This window comes from Heptranchias perlo, chromosome 8 (genome assembly GCF_035084215.1).
Source record: "Heptranchias perlo isolate sHepPer1 chromosome 8, sHepPer1.hap1, whole genome shotgun sequence".
NCBI classification, from domain to species: Eukaryota; Metazoa; Chordata; class Chondrichthyes; order Hexanchiformes; family Hexanchidae; genus Heptranchias; species Heptranchias perlo.
Window position 1 is genome coordinate 70,654,533 of NC_090332.1, and position 14,913 is coordinate 70,669,445.

The window sequence follows — 14,913 nt, forward strand, 5'->3', positions numbered from 1 at the left end:
TACTGAGGGAGTGCTGCACTGTCTTTTGGATGAGTTGTTAAACTGTCTGCCCTCTCAGGAGGATGTAAAAGATCCCATGGCACTATTTCAAAGAAGAGCAGGGGAGTTCTCCCTTGTGTCCTAGCTAACATTTATCCCTCAACCAACATCACTAAAACAGATTATCTGATCATTATCGCATTGCTGTTTGTGGGAGCTTGCTGTGCGCAAATTGGCTGCCTGTTTCCTACAACAGAGACTATACTTCAAAAGTACTTCTGTTGGCTGTAAACGCTTTGGGACATCCTGAGGTGGTGAAAGGGGCTATATAAATGCAAGTTCTTCTTTCTTTGCAGTTCTCTCAATTACTGTCTGTCCTAGCCTGCAGTAGGTGTGCTTTATTAAACATGTGATCAACAGAGCAGCAGCTATGTTGGGAGCAGACATGGTGCATGTTTATCTGTCATGGTAAAACACCTGACCTCATTCCATCATATGCAGCCAATATATATTAAAATGGGAAAGGTGACCATGATAAGTTGGAGACACATGGACCGTTCAAAATTACCTCCTATTGAGGACAATGTACAACTTTTCCACCCATTTAAAGAACTCGCTGACACCAAATGCCTGGGTGATGCTAATCCGGAACTAGTGTACAAAGTATTTAAAGAATTATTTATGAAATTCCGGTGCCACATCGTCCCTCATGCCCCACCCGAAAAAATACAAATGCTCGTTTGTGTTCTTTCCCTTTATTAGTTCTGCTGACGGCTCAGAATACTGCAGCACATTACACAGGTTTAATGGGTGTTGTTCACTTGCTGCCGGTCAGCTGTGAGTTACGTGTAAAATTTGTAATGATTTGGACCAGAATGGCTTTGCAAAACATATCTCAAGGTTTCTTTAAAAGGCGATCTAAAAACGTAATGGTACTTATGGCCACTGCTCCTGCTTAATTGTCCGTGCTTTACAAGTTCACATCAAAAGAGTGTTTGTCGCGGCCTTATCTTTCAAAGCACAAGGTCTTTTCAATACTGTCCTTGTATTTTAAGTCAACTGGGTTCCAAAAGATCATCTCCGCAATCTAAGGAGAAATGCGTGTTTGCATTGCTTACTATCCAAGGGGTGATACTTGTCATAGAAATCCAAGATGTATTCTTCAGCCTTGAATCCAAACTTCTGATACAGCAGCATCGCAGAGTTACTGGCGGAGACGTGTAGAGTCACATCCTTCCCCATGCAAGTCTGTGAAGCAGCAGAAGGGTGTGAGAGAACGAGTAATCAGACCTGCATTCAAATGAGCAACTGCAGTGTAGAATCTTACACTCCGTTTAACAAAGGATAAAGTGCCTGAATTTGAGTGCCGGGGGGGCGGGGGGGGGTGGATTTCTGCAGGGATTCTCCTGCTTGTCTGCAGTAGCCTCGGCATAAGAGCCCCGGGGAAACACCGTTTACACTGTTCTTTTCCCCCTCCTCTCCCCCCACCCTCCCCAAAGTTAGTGCAGGCGAGCAGAAGAACCCCTGCAGGAATTCACCCCCTTAAGAATTTTAAGCACAGAATTGGTTAAAATGAGTGACTCTGGAAGTGTATTCCAAGTGTTTGTGAAGTAAGATGGACTCCATTAGCCCAGCATTAAGACACTGTTGATAGTTGGGGATTTTATCTGCACAGCAACTGAGCTGACAGCAGCGTGTGCACAATGCTGTGGTGCCCGGACATCAGAATCAAGCAGGGATAACTTTGGAGACTGATAGGGTGAGACATTCTTCAGAGTGAGACATACTCCATGGTTAGTTAATACAAATTGAAGTTATACTGGAATGTGATCCAGTTTTTAAAAAATAGATGTTACAAGTCCTAGCTTCAAGTGAAGACAAAGCTCAAATTTTAAACCTTACAGGTCGAACAACAGATCTTACACTCCGGGGAGCGGGGGAGGGGTTCTTATCACCAACGCGAGCCAAGATAAAGCTCCATTCATTATATGGCACCAATACACAGTTTAGTGTGGAGTAACAGCCTACCTGAATGAGATGGTAAATCATGAAAGTTGCAATCCCAGCTCTCCTCCACTCTGGGTGAACCAGTAGAAAGGAGATATAAGCCTGGTTGTACTTCACATCAGGAACCATGAAGCCAAAGCCAACAATAACTTTTTTGTAGAGGACAACAACACTGAAATCAGGGTATTGTAAGCACTCCGACAAGTCGATGCCTGTGTGGGTTAAAGGCAAGATTACATCAGTAAACGTTTAGAAACTAGCTTCGAGTTACACAGAGCACAGCGTGACGTGACATCATCCACATTTTGCACAAAATAGTAATAGCTAAATAGTAATATCTTTAGTGTCTCCAAAATATCAACATTGGAAAATACGACAGCTTTTCACAAAAAATACAAATAACAAGGAAACAATGAGTGGACTATAACCTTCACCAGACCCCCGCAGTAAATTATGCTCCGGCATAATGTAACACTCTCCTTCGCTAACAAATCATATAAGAACTATCTCCCCATAACTTGCCTTTCCCTGGCTCCCACAGGCTACACTTCAGAGCAGGTTATGGCCAACACAATATAAATATATATACTGTTCCTTTAAAAGGATTGAAGTTGGCAAAGATGCAGCAAATCTTCCCCCTTAGAATCTTCATCTCCTTAAGGACTGTGGTCACCAGGACAAGTTCATTCTGAGAGGTTTTTGTACAATTCTCTAATTGTACTCGAGCATTAGAATTCAACAAACACCTTTCCTAACTAGACTACAGAGCAAGGAGAACATTCAGTACTTGAAGTGGTTAAATTAGTCCTAATGTTTAATAAGTTTATTCTGTGCAATTTTTTTCCCCTTCCCTTTCCAGTTCTCAGGTCTTCAGTACGAAATACCTCTCTACCTGCCATTCAGCGAGCATGTGGTGTGTGTGCCCTGTTCCCGGGTCTCCATCAGTGCCACATCTCAACCAGCTGCTAGGATTCATGCAAGAGTAATGTGGGCAATTCATGCTGACTGAGATCAGGAACTCTGTAGTCATAGGTTTAATAACTTCACTTTTATGGAAGATAACCGTGCAGTGACCTATCTGAATATCTGTTATTTACTGTGAAGTTTTCGCCACTTTCACAGACAATCTCACAAGTAACAACTGGTCCAAAATTTTTCCGAGAACCAGAATATAAGTAACGTTGTCAAGTCACTTGTTTCTGTTGCAGTAATAGGTAAAATAATTGTAAAGAATAAATACTGCACAATGATCATTACCTTCTCATGGTATTAATGGAAAGGAGAGCTAGGCAGAGCCATGAATTACTACTGGTGTGGCAGCGGTGATTAAAGATGCCACATCAGTTAACAAAATACCTCACCGGTCTACGATTACAATCTTTGCACTGCGATGCGTCAAATGTCTTGCGGCTGCACGAGATTTCACTGTCGAGAGAAAAGTAAAATACCTGGCCAGAAGAATTCGTGGCACATCGAATTTATTGTAGGAATAAAATTAGGGCAGACGTAGCAGTAATCAACGGGGGCTTCGGCATCTGCTTTCCAGGTAGGGTCACTCCGGTGTGGGTAGGCCCGGATTTCAGCCAGCAGTTGTAGCTTAGGTGGATTGCAGTCGAAGTCACGCCTAATGTAGCAAAACAAAAAGTGAACTCGACTTGTAAACATGAAAATCTAAAGAACTTCATTGATGATTTACTGACAAGAAAGCCATAAACACAGCTCCCTGTGCCAGTGAAACCACCACCATACAATACTACAATTACCTGGGTGGTTGATGTAAGAATATAATTATTTTTTTAAGAGGCAGCAAAAGGCATTTAGCCCAACATGTCAGTCCATTTTTCGACGGGTGAGCTGAACCTACTCATCATACCCTTCAACCCTTTCTCCAGAAACACCTTTTAACCCTATTTATTCTGTCACCTCAGCTTGTCCCCTGGTTACTTATTCCACAAGTTCATTACTCTTTAGGTGAACATGCTCTGTGTGATTTCTCCTCTTACTCCTATGTGCCTGGTATTTGATCCACAGCCTGGATCAACCGTTGGGATTCCCCCTCATAAGCTCCACAGTGCAGCCTTTAAAGCTGTGTATATATGTTGGCCTCTGTGATGAAGAAGTCACATTCAGAACTATAATTGGTGGGGGGGGGTCGTCTCTAAATTCTACTTTGAGTTGAGAGGCCAACACTCTGATCTTAAGAGGATACTAGATTAAGAGACCCAGAGGATATGTTTTCTATCATCAGTGTAATGTACACCTCAATGGTTAGATATGGGTGTAAGCTCAGCCAAAGTGTTCAGCTTATTATCATAATTCCACATAGCTTCAAGTGCAGATTTGGCCATGTGCAAGGAAGATGTGTGGTGGAAGCAGGAAATTGTGATGAGTGAAATTTAAACGGATCGGGATAATAACAACAACTTGCATTTATATAGCGCCTTTAATGTAGTAAAACATCCCATTGCACTTCACAGGAGCGTTATCAAACAAAATTGACCCGAGCCATATAAACAGATATTAGGACAGGTGATTAAAAGCTTGGTCAAAGAAGTAGGTTTTAAGAAGGGTCTTAAAGTAGGAGAGAGAGGTGGAGAGGTTTAGGGAGGGAACTCCAGAGTTTAGAGCCTAGGCAGCAGAAGGCATGGTCGTCAATGGTGGGGCTAAGGGAGTGAGGTATGCACAAAAGGCCAGAGTTGAAGGAACTCTGCAAAGTTCTTGGGGGGGGTTGTAGGACTGGAAGAGGTTACAGAGATAGGGTGGAGGCGAGGCCATGGAGGGATTTGAATACAGCAATTAAAAGTCTTGAGTAAAGGGATAAAAATCCTTGCAGCCTCTGGAAAGGCGTGAGAGGTATTTGAACCCATTAGCAGCCATGGCTGAAGGAGGAGAGGGCAAAGTGTCAGGCAAAAATGAAGGAAACCTCACAAGGAAACATGGGTCTGAAGGCAAGTGACGGTGCAGTCCAGCATCCAACCCTCTGACTGCTACGGAAGTGGAGGTTATGCTGCATGAGGTGGTTGAGAGAAGGGTGTCCATGTTTGCTGCTTCCACAGCACCATCCCATAGGTCAGCATTGCAGCATGCCTGGAAGGAGGTGGAGGCAGTTACAAGGTTGTAGCTGGGCAGTACTGTCAGCCCTATGCTGCATATAGCACTGCTGTACATCTGGCTCTCTGCTTACCTAGAAGACAGTTCCCCATGGTTGTGGTCCAGTAAGTGTGAGAATGCTTGGGAGCATTAGGCAGGTGGCCATTCTGGCTATGCTAGCTGTTGATCATCCTGTCATACAGTATCACTGAAAGCATGACCACTGATTGGTGTGCTTCTGTAGTCTAATCAGGCCTTCAAGTATCTTATTCGTGTTACTAGGTCTGCTGTCCCTGTTTCCTGTGGGAATAGGAACCGCTGCATATACTAATCCTCAGCCAGTGAGAGATACCACCACTGCCCGATGTGCGGATGCGAGGGTACCAATGGGTTGGGCACAGAACACACCTGGCACATCCACGGGTCCTCCTCTTCCTCCTACAAAATGTTCTGATGTAGGAGGATTCCCACTGGGAGGCCCATTAGTGGCAGTAATGGTGCTGGTGGAAAAAAGGTGCAGAAGAATTGGTACAAAGGCTTGTGAGAACATAAGTGCCAGTAGAATTTTTTTTTTAATGGTCAAGAAATGGCTCAAAAACACTTCTCTAAACATTACAGTGTTCTTTAAATAAACTTTCATATCCTTAGCTAGCAACCTTGGGGGCACCCTGCACACACAGATGTGGGAAGTGACATGCAGAGCGCTGTTGGAGGGGTGGATGTTAATACTTAAATGAAGCTTCTGCCTGTTTCAGGGAGACACATCCGTTACCAGCGTTCCCCACCTTGGAAATCTGCGCATGTTCGCCTTATTTATGCCAGAAAATTGGCTGAAGCCAATCAGATAAATCTACTCCCATCGGTTGTTTCAAAGGTGAAGTCAAAAATGGGAAGACGACAACAACGTGCATTTACATAGTGCCTTTAACGTAGTAAAACGTCCCAAAGCGCTTCACAGGAGTGTAATCAAACAAAATCTGACACCGAGCCAAAAGGAGACATTAGGACAGGTGACCAAATGCTTGGTCAAAGAGGTAGGTTTTAAGGAGTTTCTTAAAGGAGAGGCAGAGAGGTTTATGGTGGGAATTCCAGAGTTTAGGGCATAGACAGCTGAAGGTACAGCCACCAATGGTGGGGCGAAGGGAGTGGGGGATGCACAAGAGGCACAGTGCCTTCCAGTTTTTTGTGCATGAATTAGTGTGGCATGGTGCCCTGTTCGTAGCTGCCCACAAGTGCAGCACCAACTACTGCAGTGCTGCTTTTACGGGTACATTTTGAACTTTAAACATTATAATTTTAGTAACAGTTACAATCACAATGTATGTATGACGTTGTACATCTTTACAAACAGCTGATGAAATTACAACCCAACCTCTTTACCAGAACAACAACTCTAGTCAAGTTTACTTTTCTCCCCCAAGGAACTAAACAAAAGACTCTGGTTGCCAAGAAGAGTCGAAATCCAATGGATAATTCTGTACACTACTTTCATACAGTGGAGTACAGATAATGCACGTAATTCACAGGACACACTCCAGCCCTGACCCAAGTATGAACTTCCTATGTACCATTCCCATTCTCTGCATTACTACGTAAGCCTGATACAAGCATAATTGGCAAATATGTTATGCGTTTACTAGGACTTAGCTGTATTATGTTCAAAAGAACCTCACAGTTAATGAATGTTGATTTTAAAAAGGTTTTAAGACAAACTAAAGTTGCAGTAGCATCTAGGTCTGTTCTTTGTGCCTCTCTGTAAGAGATCAGGTGAGTCACTGTATTGTGCAGCAGAAATCTCTACCTGATGTATGGTTTGAGGACTCGTGATGTGTACGGGCTGATGATGCTTTGGTTCATTAACATATCTCCCGATCCAGTCAGCCGATGCAAAAACTTTGTCCTTTGTTGCTGGTATCCTTTCATGTGTGACAAAGAAATCTGCAAAGAGATAACAGTAATAAAAAAAAAATCAAAAAGACGAGTGTCAAACAGTACACTCCCCCCTCACTAGCTCCCAATGACTGACGAGCCACTCCGACCAGGAAGGTCCCAGGTCTGCACTGAGTTAGCTGATCTCAGCCAGGTTGTTGGTGGGAGCTCTCCAACCCACCTTAGAGCACTGTGGGGCAGGCGGGCACGAGGCTTGCCTCAGTTCTTGATCCAAATCTCAGCAACTCCTGCTGGAAGTACACGTGTGGACATCAAGTAAGGATAGGTTCAGGCTTAGCTGAAAGGACTCAATGTTCAGGATCATACGGAATGCCATTTGGGACAGCTACCAAAGGCCAACTGGCATACCACGAAATTGTATCCCAGTCAGGGGTCTACACTTTCTGGACAGGAGTAGAGGGAAGAAAACTGATGGGGAGGGGGGGTGAAAAAAAATTCTTTGGTGATTTGATGACTTAAGGTTTTATCAGCCATAAACTCATTCGATAACACCAGTGTTCCAAATCCAAGTACACTACAGAGGACAAGGGAAAACTATATCCCCATTTGTCAAAGAGGAACCTCAATATACCATCCCCATTTACTCCACTCAATTGTAGCACTAGTATAAAACAAAGCATGAAATCACTGTGCATTTTATTTTAAAGTGCATTGTATTCAATACAAGGAAGGTCTCCAAAATAAACACACCACTGTGCTAGCACAGTATTAAGAGTTTATATAAAAACCATTTACATTCAAATAAATCTTTCCTTGTAGAAAACAAAATGACAACACTCCGTGAAACAGTGATAGTATTCACACTGTCAAAATGTGAGGTGGAGGAGCTGTGTGTTTGAGATGTAGTGATACCGGTCTGAGTGGATAGAAATCATAGAATAGAATTATAAAATCGTACAGCACAGGAGGCAATTCGGCCCATCGTGCCTGCGCCAGGTCTTTGCAAGAGCTATCCAATTAGTCCCACTCCCCTACTCTATCCCCATAGCTCTGCAAATCATTAAGTGATTAGATTAAATTAAATTAAATCAAATCATTAAGTGATTGCATCAGGGATGTTGAGTCTTTGGCTCCTGAGCCTTGGCAATCTACCCCTCTAAGCTGACGTAACTCAGTCCCCTTTTGTCTCATTTAATGCTTTGTTGTTTGAATTTTGTGGGTTGGGAGGTTTGGAAGGGGCTGCTTTTAACACCGTGCCCTCATTGGTCAATATATCCTAAGATCTGTTGTGTCAGCAACCTGAGATGTATGCAAATTAATGGGAACATGGGTTTAGCCTTTATATGTATCCTCTATAACACAATTCTATGTGACTCGAGCACAAAAGTTTGGACATCCTGGATTGCATGTTTTTTTGTTGTAAATTCTTTCAGTATGAGGCATCCTGTGGGTTCATATCGAAGTATCTTCAGCAAGTCCTTCTGACACTGACCTGTAGTTATGTGTGTTTTTTTAATTCTACTTACAGTGGAGCATGCACTGGCCTTTCACTTCAGTGACCCGAGTTTGAAATCTAAGCAAGGTGAAAGCCTCTGTCTTTTGGCTGCAAGAGTTCTACATAAAATGGGTCTGGACAGTGGCAGCCCAGTCCCTCATGCGCTGGGCCCACAGAACAAAAGTGCCCTTAATTAAATTGGCCTTTTCACTCAGCGAGGCCACAAAGAATACTGGGGCAGAAATTAAAAGGAGCACCATGGCACAATATGGGATGTTCCACAGGGCTGAGAGCAGTAGGACTGTACAGCTTACACCCTCCATTCCCTCAGTGAGATGGCACACAATTAATCTGTGCTCTCGCATACTGCTTTATCACTGGCAGCTGGGAAGTGCACAAAAGTAGCCCAGTGCAATTTAACCATCTTCCCTCAAGGTTGCCGTGGAGATCAGGGATACGCTACCAGGGCATTCACAGGCAAGAAACTGCAATCTACCCCTTGGCAGCACAGCTTAATGGCCAATTAATCTGGATAAACAGGGAGAGGATAGAAGGAAATGGGGGGAATAAAGAAAAGTGATCATTATCTGAATGTGTTTCTGGAGTATTTCCCCTTTCATGGCAATAGTCACACCGCTGATACTGATATTCTGACGGTCATCATTTATCACACAATTCCGACATTCAGAGATATTGAAAGGAATAAGATTTCCTCTCAGCATCTTATTGCCATCCTCACCTGATACCGGTCCAGGATCCGAAAGTCTTGACTGGTGGTCCGAAAGGCCCCAACGCCCATGGGCATCTGTGCACGGTCGCCTTCCTTGGCTCCATACACCCCGCCGACCAGTGACACTGCAGCTTCAACGGCCTGATCCAGATCGAAGAGGGGCAAACCCCGTTCCCTTTTAGCCTGTCTCACGAGAAGTTTGCGGCGCAGTCGCTTGGCCTCGGCGCTCATGGCCACTGCATGGGGGCAAGACTCCAGCCTTCGGAGCAGAAGTCTCTCATCATACAGACTGAGGGCTGTACACTTGGGAGCTGGCGCCTGTGCATCCCTCTCTGCCTGGATTTTTTTCCTCTCTCGAACCCTAACTTGAGACAGCTCGATGGCATCCTCGGGCTCCTCAATGTCGGCTTCCATTTTCTCGGTTCTCTCCTCATCCTCCTCGGCTTCACATTTGATTTGTTCGGGTGCCTTCACTTTCTTCCTGCTTACGATCATGATGCCAGTCGCCACACTCGGAGGTGGCACGTACTCTATTCCAGGATCAATGACACCGTCCACATCGCCCTCTTCATCATCTGCACAAGAGGAAATGAAAAACACTGACTTCCAATATAAGTTCAATCCTTTTCTCTAGATCTTGCTTTACATTTGTGCAATACCTCACTTTTCAATTCCTGCAATGATTTTAAAAAACATTTTTTTAAAAAAAGGTAAAAGGAAAAATTATGCACGTTCAAATTCTCAAATACGAACAGAGAATGATAGAAATACACAGGTCGATTGTGAGTATCTTCTACCCATATTCCCAGCTATCATCATGGCCTTCATTGTCTCACCTGGCCTCCTTACTCCCTTGGTCTCAATCACAGAAAAGGCCATCTCTAATCACTTCCTTGTGCAACTTAACACCCACTCTTCCAATCCCCACTTCCTACTGCACCACCCTGGAAAAGTCTTTTCCCCAAGTCATTCACAACTGCACTTTCAAACTCCCAACTTCCTAGCCGTTGGCCCTCCATTTGTCATGACACTTAAGTAGCCATGAATTTGCTCAACCCATTCCCTCACATCCACCTTTGATGCCTTTGTCCCCAACAAAACCTTTACTCTCTCCCATTCTGGTCACTCCCCCTGGTATGGCCAGCTATACAGCCAATGTTTACATTCCAAACAACACAGTAACTGGCACAGAGGCACAGTACAAAACTCTGCAGTGTGAGTGCCATACCACTCCCAGAATGTGCACTGGACATTTACACACTCAATCCTAAACAGCAAGGCAGCACTGGACAATTTGAAGAATTTGATGCAGTCTTCTTGCCTATAACTCACCTATACCTCTGATTGGATGACAACAAAACAGGTCTGTGTAAAAACACAGTTGCCATGTGACACCAGGCAGGGAGACTCTGCAATACTTCGACTGTAAATGGGATTTCTGCTGAAGTTCCAGGAACACACCCAGAATTTACAGTCAAATTGCCACAGGAAGCATTTCTGCACTATAAACAAGCTATGAAGATAACTGGCTTACCACCCTCAAGCAAAATATCGAGCAATAAACAAATTAGTGGTCCGCCACAATTCTCACCTTTCCTACAAGCACACAGAGAGAACTCTCTTGCTTACCCCTCTACCTCCCAAAAGTACCAAAGAAAACTGATTCACTCATGATTAACATGTTCCTATGATTAACATGTTCCTATGATAATTTTCTACTCCATGTGTATATATAAAATAAAAATGCTATAAGCCCTTGTGTTATATAAATGCAAGTTCTTCTTATAGATTCTTCAACCTCCAACTTTAAAATCTCACGATATTTAGCACAGACTTGGATTTTTTGGCTCTATTTTCATAACAATTTCTGTTCAAAGCCAGGCAGGGCAGTTTAACCACAGCTGTCTTTACTCATCTCACTATCTATTTATTTACTGATGGAGGACTACTGTGATACGACATCTATTTGTGGGGGGGGGGGAAATCGAAAGGTCTAACTGTGCAGCCTTACACTGTAACTCAAATAAACTCAAATAATCGGAGTGGTAATAGCTTAAAGGGTGAGGATACTCCAGGAATATGTAGCCCCGCTGTCCATTTTAAAAACTATATTTATAAAAATATTTTTACTTAAAATGTTTTGTTTTTTTAAAAATCTAGATTGCTTTCTTGTCAATAGCCTATAACCAAGCGAAGTCACTAGAATCCACCACAACCAAATGAGTTCTTACCATGAAACAGTGCCTGGGGGGGCATGACATCAGGAATAAGGTCTGCCTCGGACAAAAGACTGGGAGTGGCTGAATGAGATAATGGGGTCCCGGGAGCAGAAAAGTCCAGCGAGGGAGACGGGGAGGGGCTGGTAAGTGGAGTCCGATCTGAAGAGCTCAGAGAGGAAAAGTCGATCACCTCTCCTTTCTCCAGGATCAGTTCTGACCTGCGAGTCCGGCTGGAGAACTTTACTGGGGTCGATGACGTGCTCCTGTCGATGAAGCCAGCAGCTTCCTTCTGAGCACGCCGAATATCCTTGGCTTCCTGAGTGCGGGAGCGTTTCTCCTTCAGTTCCATGGCTGTTTCCACAGGGTTGCGACTTGCTCGTTTTCGAAGTCCTTCCACTGTAATAATTGGATCCAAGGGTGGTTTGACAGCTGAGAAATGAAACAATTCAACACATCACTCGATCAAACATTTCATCTAGCAAACAGCTAGTTTCCCATACCCCTGAAACAAATAAAAACCCAAGTGTCAGCCATGAATATTGGGCACACTGCTATGTAGCACAGACCAGGAGAGCACAAATGGAGAAGTATACACAAATTCAATGTAAAAAATGTTTCAAATGGAATACTGATACATACAAAAGGTATTATTACACTCCCCATTTAAATTACAGGTCCACATGTATTAGGAAATAACAAAAAGTGCTTTAAAAAATATAATTCAATTGCTGGGTTTAGCTCAGTATTGTTTTGAAAGAAATGCCCAGAATAGGACTCTAAAATAGCCTTATCCTTTGAGTATATGCTTAAAAACTATTCCCTCGTGGTATTTAATTTTTATTTTAACCACACATTTCTAAATAACCAAAAGAAAACTCCTTCAACCTGGTAATGGTTGGCCTCCCAATTCAATAGAAGGTGAAATGCGACACCTGAGTATTCAGTCTCAGCTACCAGCAGCTGTCCTCTGGTGTACTAAATGCAATGAGTGAGCAGCAGCTTAATCCACCTGCAAATTCTGTGGCCGTAGGAGGTTTCCCTGCAAATCGGTCTTACGCAGTTCTCATTTACCTTTTCATTCTTGCTAAATGAGTGTTTACTGATCTGCTATTCAGGAGCCTGGGGGGCACATGCAGCATCTTACACAGCACGCTGAGAAGGAGCAGAGTTGGGAGATTGCTGAAGGGAAAAGGATGCTATGAGGAATGATCACTGGAGGAAAAGGATAGATGGGAAAGATTGCTGCAGCAACAAGGAAAACAGGAGAGCAACAGAGAAATATGGAAAATTAACTGAGACATAGGGACAAATTAAACAAGAAAGAAACAGGGAAAGAGGGAGAGAGTAATAGAGAAAATGTGAGTAATAGAGATACAGGATGAGAGTAACAGTGAAAAACAGAAAGTAAAGGGAGATGACAAAGACAGAGCGAGAAAAACACAAAAGGGAGAGTAACAGAGGCATAGGAAAAGAGTAGCAGAAAATCACAGAAAGGGGGAAGTAACAAGACACAATAAGAGTAATGGAGAGAAAGAGGACTTACTTATCCGAGTGAGAGTGCGAGAGCTAGCAAAGGGAAAGAATAAGAGACAGAAGCAAAGAGAAAGGATGAGAGTACTAAGCATATGGGGAGAGTAACAGAAGTACAGTGAGAAAAGCAATAGACAGAAGCACAGAGAGAAGGGAAGAGTAACAGAAACCCCGAGAGAGAAACACAAAGATACAGGAAAAGAGTAACAGGGAGACCTGTTTTACTGACCCCATAAATACCAGGATTTCCATCTAGACCTCAGTAAGAACGATAAATACAACAAATGGACCTTGAATGAATAGAATTGGGAATCCCTGCCTAATGCATTAATTTCTGCCCTAGAGCAAAATAAGTGAATCACTAAATAAAATTGGGAAAAGCACCAGAATGCACCATTTACCTGTAAAGTTCTGTTTTTTTTATATAAGTGGATTCATGCGCAGGATCTCTCAGAATAAGAGCCCACTCCTTCAGCACTTGACTAACACAGCCTATCAGGGCAGGGGATAAAATCCACACAGCTCCCCTAAACTTCTTGAGCCAGCCCCACAACTGAGGGAAGAGCTCAGAACTGCCACTGTGCCCAGCCTGTGAAATGATATGTAGGTAGCAGCTCCCACTACAAGACTAGCCATTATCAGATAAATAATGTTAAAAATTATAAATAATTAGAAAGTTTTGAAAAAACACACTAGGACAGATCCTTAAGTGTTAATTGTATCCATGTGATTTACATCAATTAGTGTTAATTGTATTCAGGTGGCGCTTATCAATTGGGAACTCGCTTGTATCCATTTATAAGAGAGCTTATCTAAGGTGTGGTGGTGATGGTAAAAATGTGGAGCTCTGTGAATAAAGACTTGAAGTAACTGAAGACAAGGCTCTAGTAGTCTATCCTTCACCACCTGGCTATCCAGTTTATAACGTTAAGGACAACTATTGAAGAACTTGCTAGTAGACAGTAAAGTGCAATGGTCAAACGGCTGTGGGCACATCTGCTAGTGGTCCCTGCCAATACACTTCCATATGTGGAATTCAGTGTGAATGAATGCACTGCTGTTGTCTGATGTAAACAACCAAAAGAACTTGTTTTGCCAAAACCTCTGGAGGAAATCCCACCTCCAACAGCAGTGTTTACACCAATAGGCTTGTTTTTTTTGCATTTCAGCAGGCAGGAGCAGCTGAAGCACTCTTCCCCACCCTGTACACACCAGCCAACCAGTGATCAGTCACTAACCTGTACAGACCTTGCCCAGCCATTGGGCAAAGTACAACTTCCAGCTGGAGTGGCAAAGTGACCCCAAAAGAGCAGCACATAAGATACAACAGGCTAACTGATTAGCTCTTAAGTGCCCCTCGTTTGTTTTTAAGAATTCACATTGTGTCGTACATTAAGAGTCTTACTGATTAGCGATAAAACATTCACTGTTTGTCAACTACTAGCTAACAAATGTTAACTATTTCAAATGTTGTACTATGTGGGGCCCATTTTATGGCTTTAATTTTGTAGCCAACAACAGGTTAGGGGTAATTTTGACTTTGGGAGATAGTGTAAAACGGGTGATATCGGATCAGACGCATGTAATAAATTTCTCACAATTTCATTTCTATTGGAGTCAATGCTCTCAGCCAGAGTGGCAATAAAAGGCCAATGTAGCTGACCTTAGTACCCTGGGTTTGAGAATGAAAATTGGGCAGGGTTGCTGCTCCCTGCTATCCACTGATGCCGACTGAGTGTGGAAGTCGTGGGCACAGGATTTGGCTTCTGCTGTGATGTCCCCCATGGAAAAATAGCCAGCTGTGAGACACGTGCATGAATAATAACTACCTGGGTGAGGTCAACCAGTTCTCATGGAACCATACCCCAAAGAGTATTGGCCTAGAAAATGGTTATGGCCTGTTTTCAGGCGCATATGCAGTGACACAGAGATAGTGCGCGCCGCAGTCAGGAGACTTGAGGCCAGCCCAAAGT

The 14,913-nt window shown here is 43.4% G+C and overlaps 1 protein-coding gene across 1 annotated transcript in view; it reads right to left on the reverse strand.

Moving 5' to 3' along the window:
• Nucleotides 1-718: 718 nt before the first annotated feature.
• Nucleotides 719-14,913, reverse strand: part of kat14 (lysine acetyltransferase 14) — a 32,887-nt gene continuing 18,692 nt past the window's right edge. Inside the window, exons 5-10 of the mRNA XM_067989249.1 lie at nt 11,423-11,839; nt 9,201-9,766; nt 6,878-7,014; nt 3,435-3,610; nt 2,008-2,198; nt 719-1,227 (exon numbers count right to left, since the gene is read on the reverse strand). Coding sequence (XP_067845350.1) covers nt 1,054-1,227; nt 2,008-2,198; nt 3,435-3,610; nt 6,878-7,014; nt 9,201-9,766; nt 11,423-11,839 — 1,661 coding nt within the window. The 3' untranslated portion in view covers nt 719-1,053. The remainder of the gene's footprint in view (nt 1,228-2,007; nt 2,199-3,434; nt 3,611-6,877; nt 7,015-9,200; nt 9,767-11,422; nt 11,840-14,913) is intronic.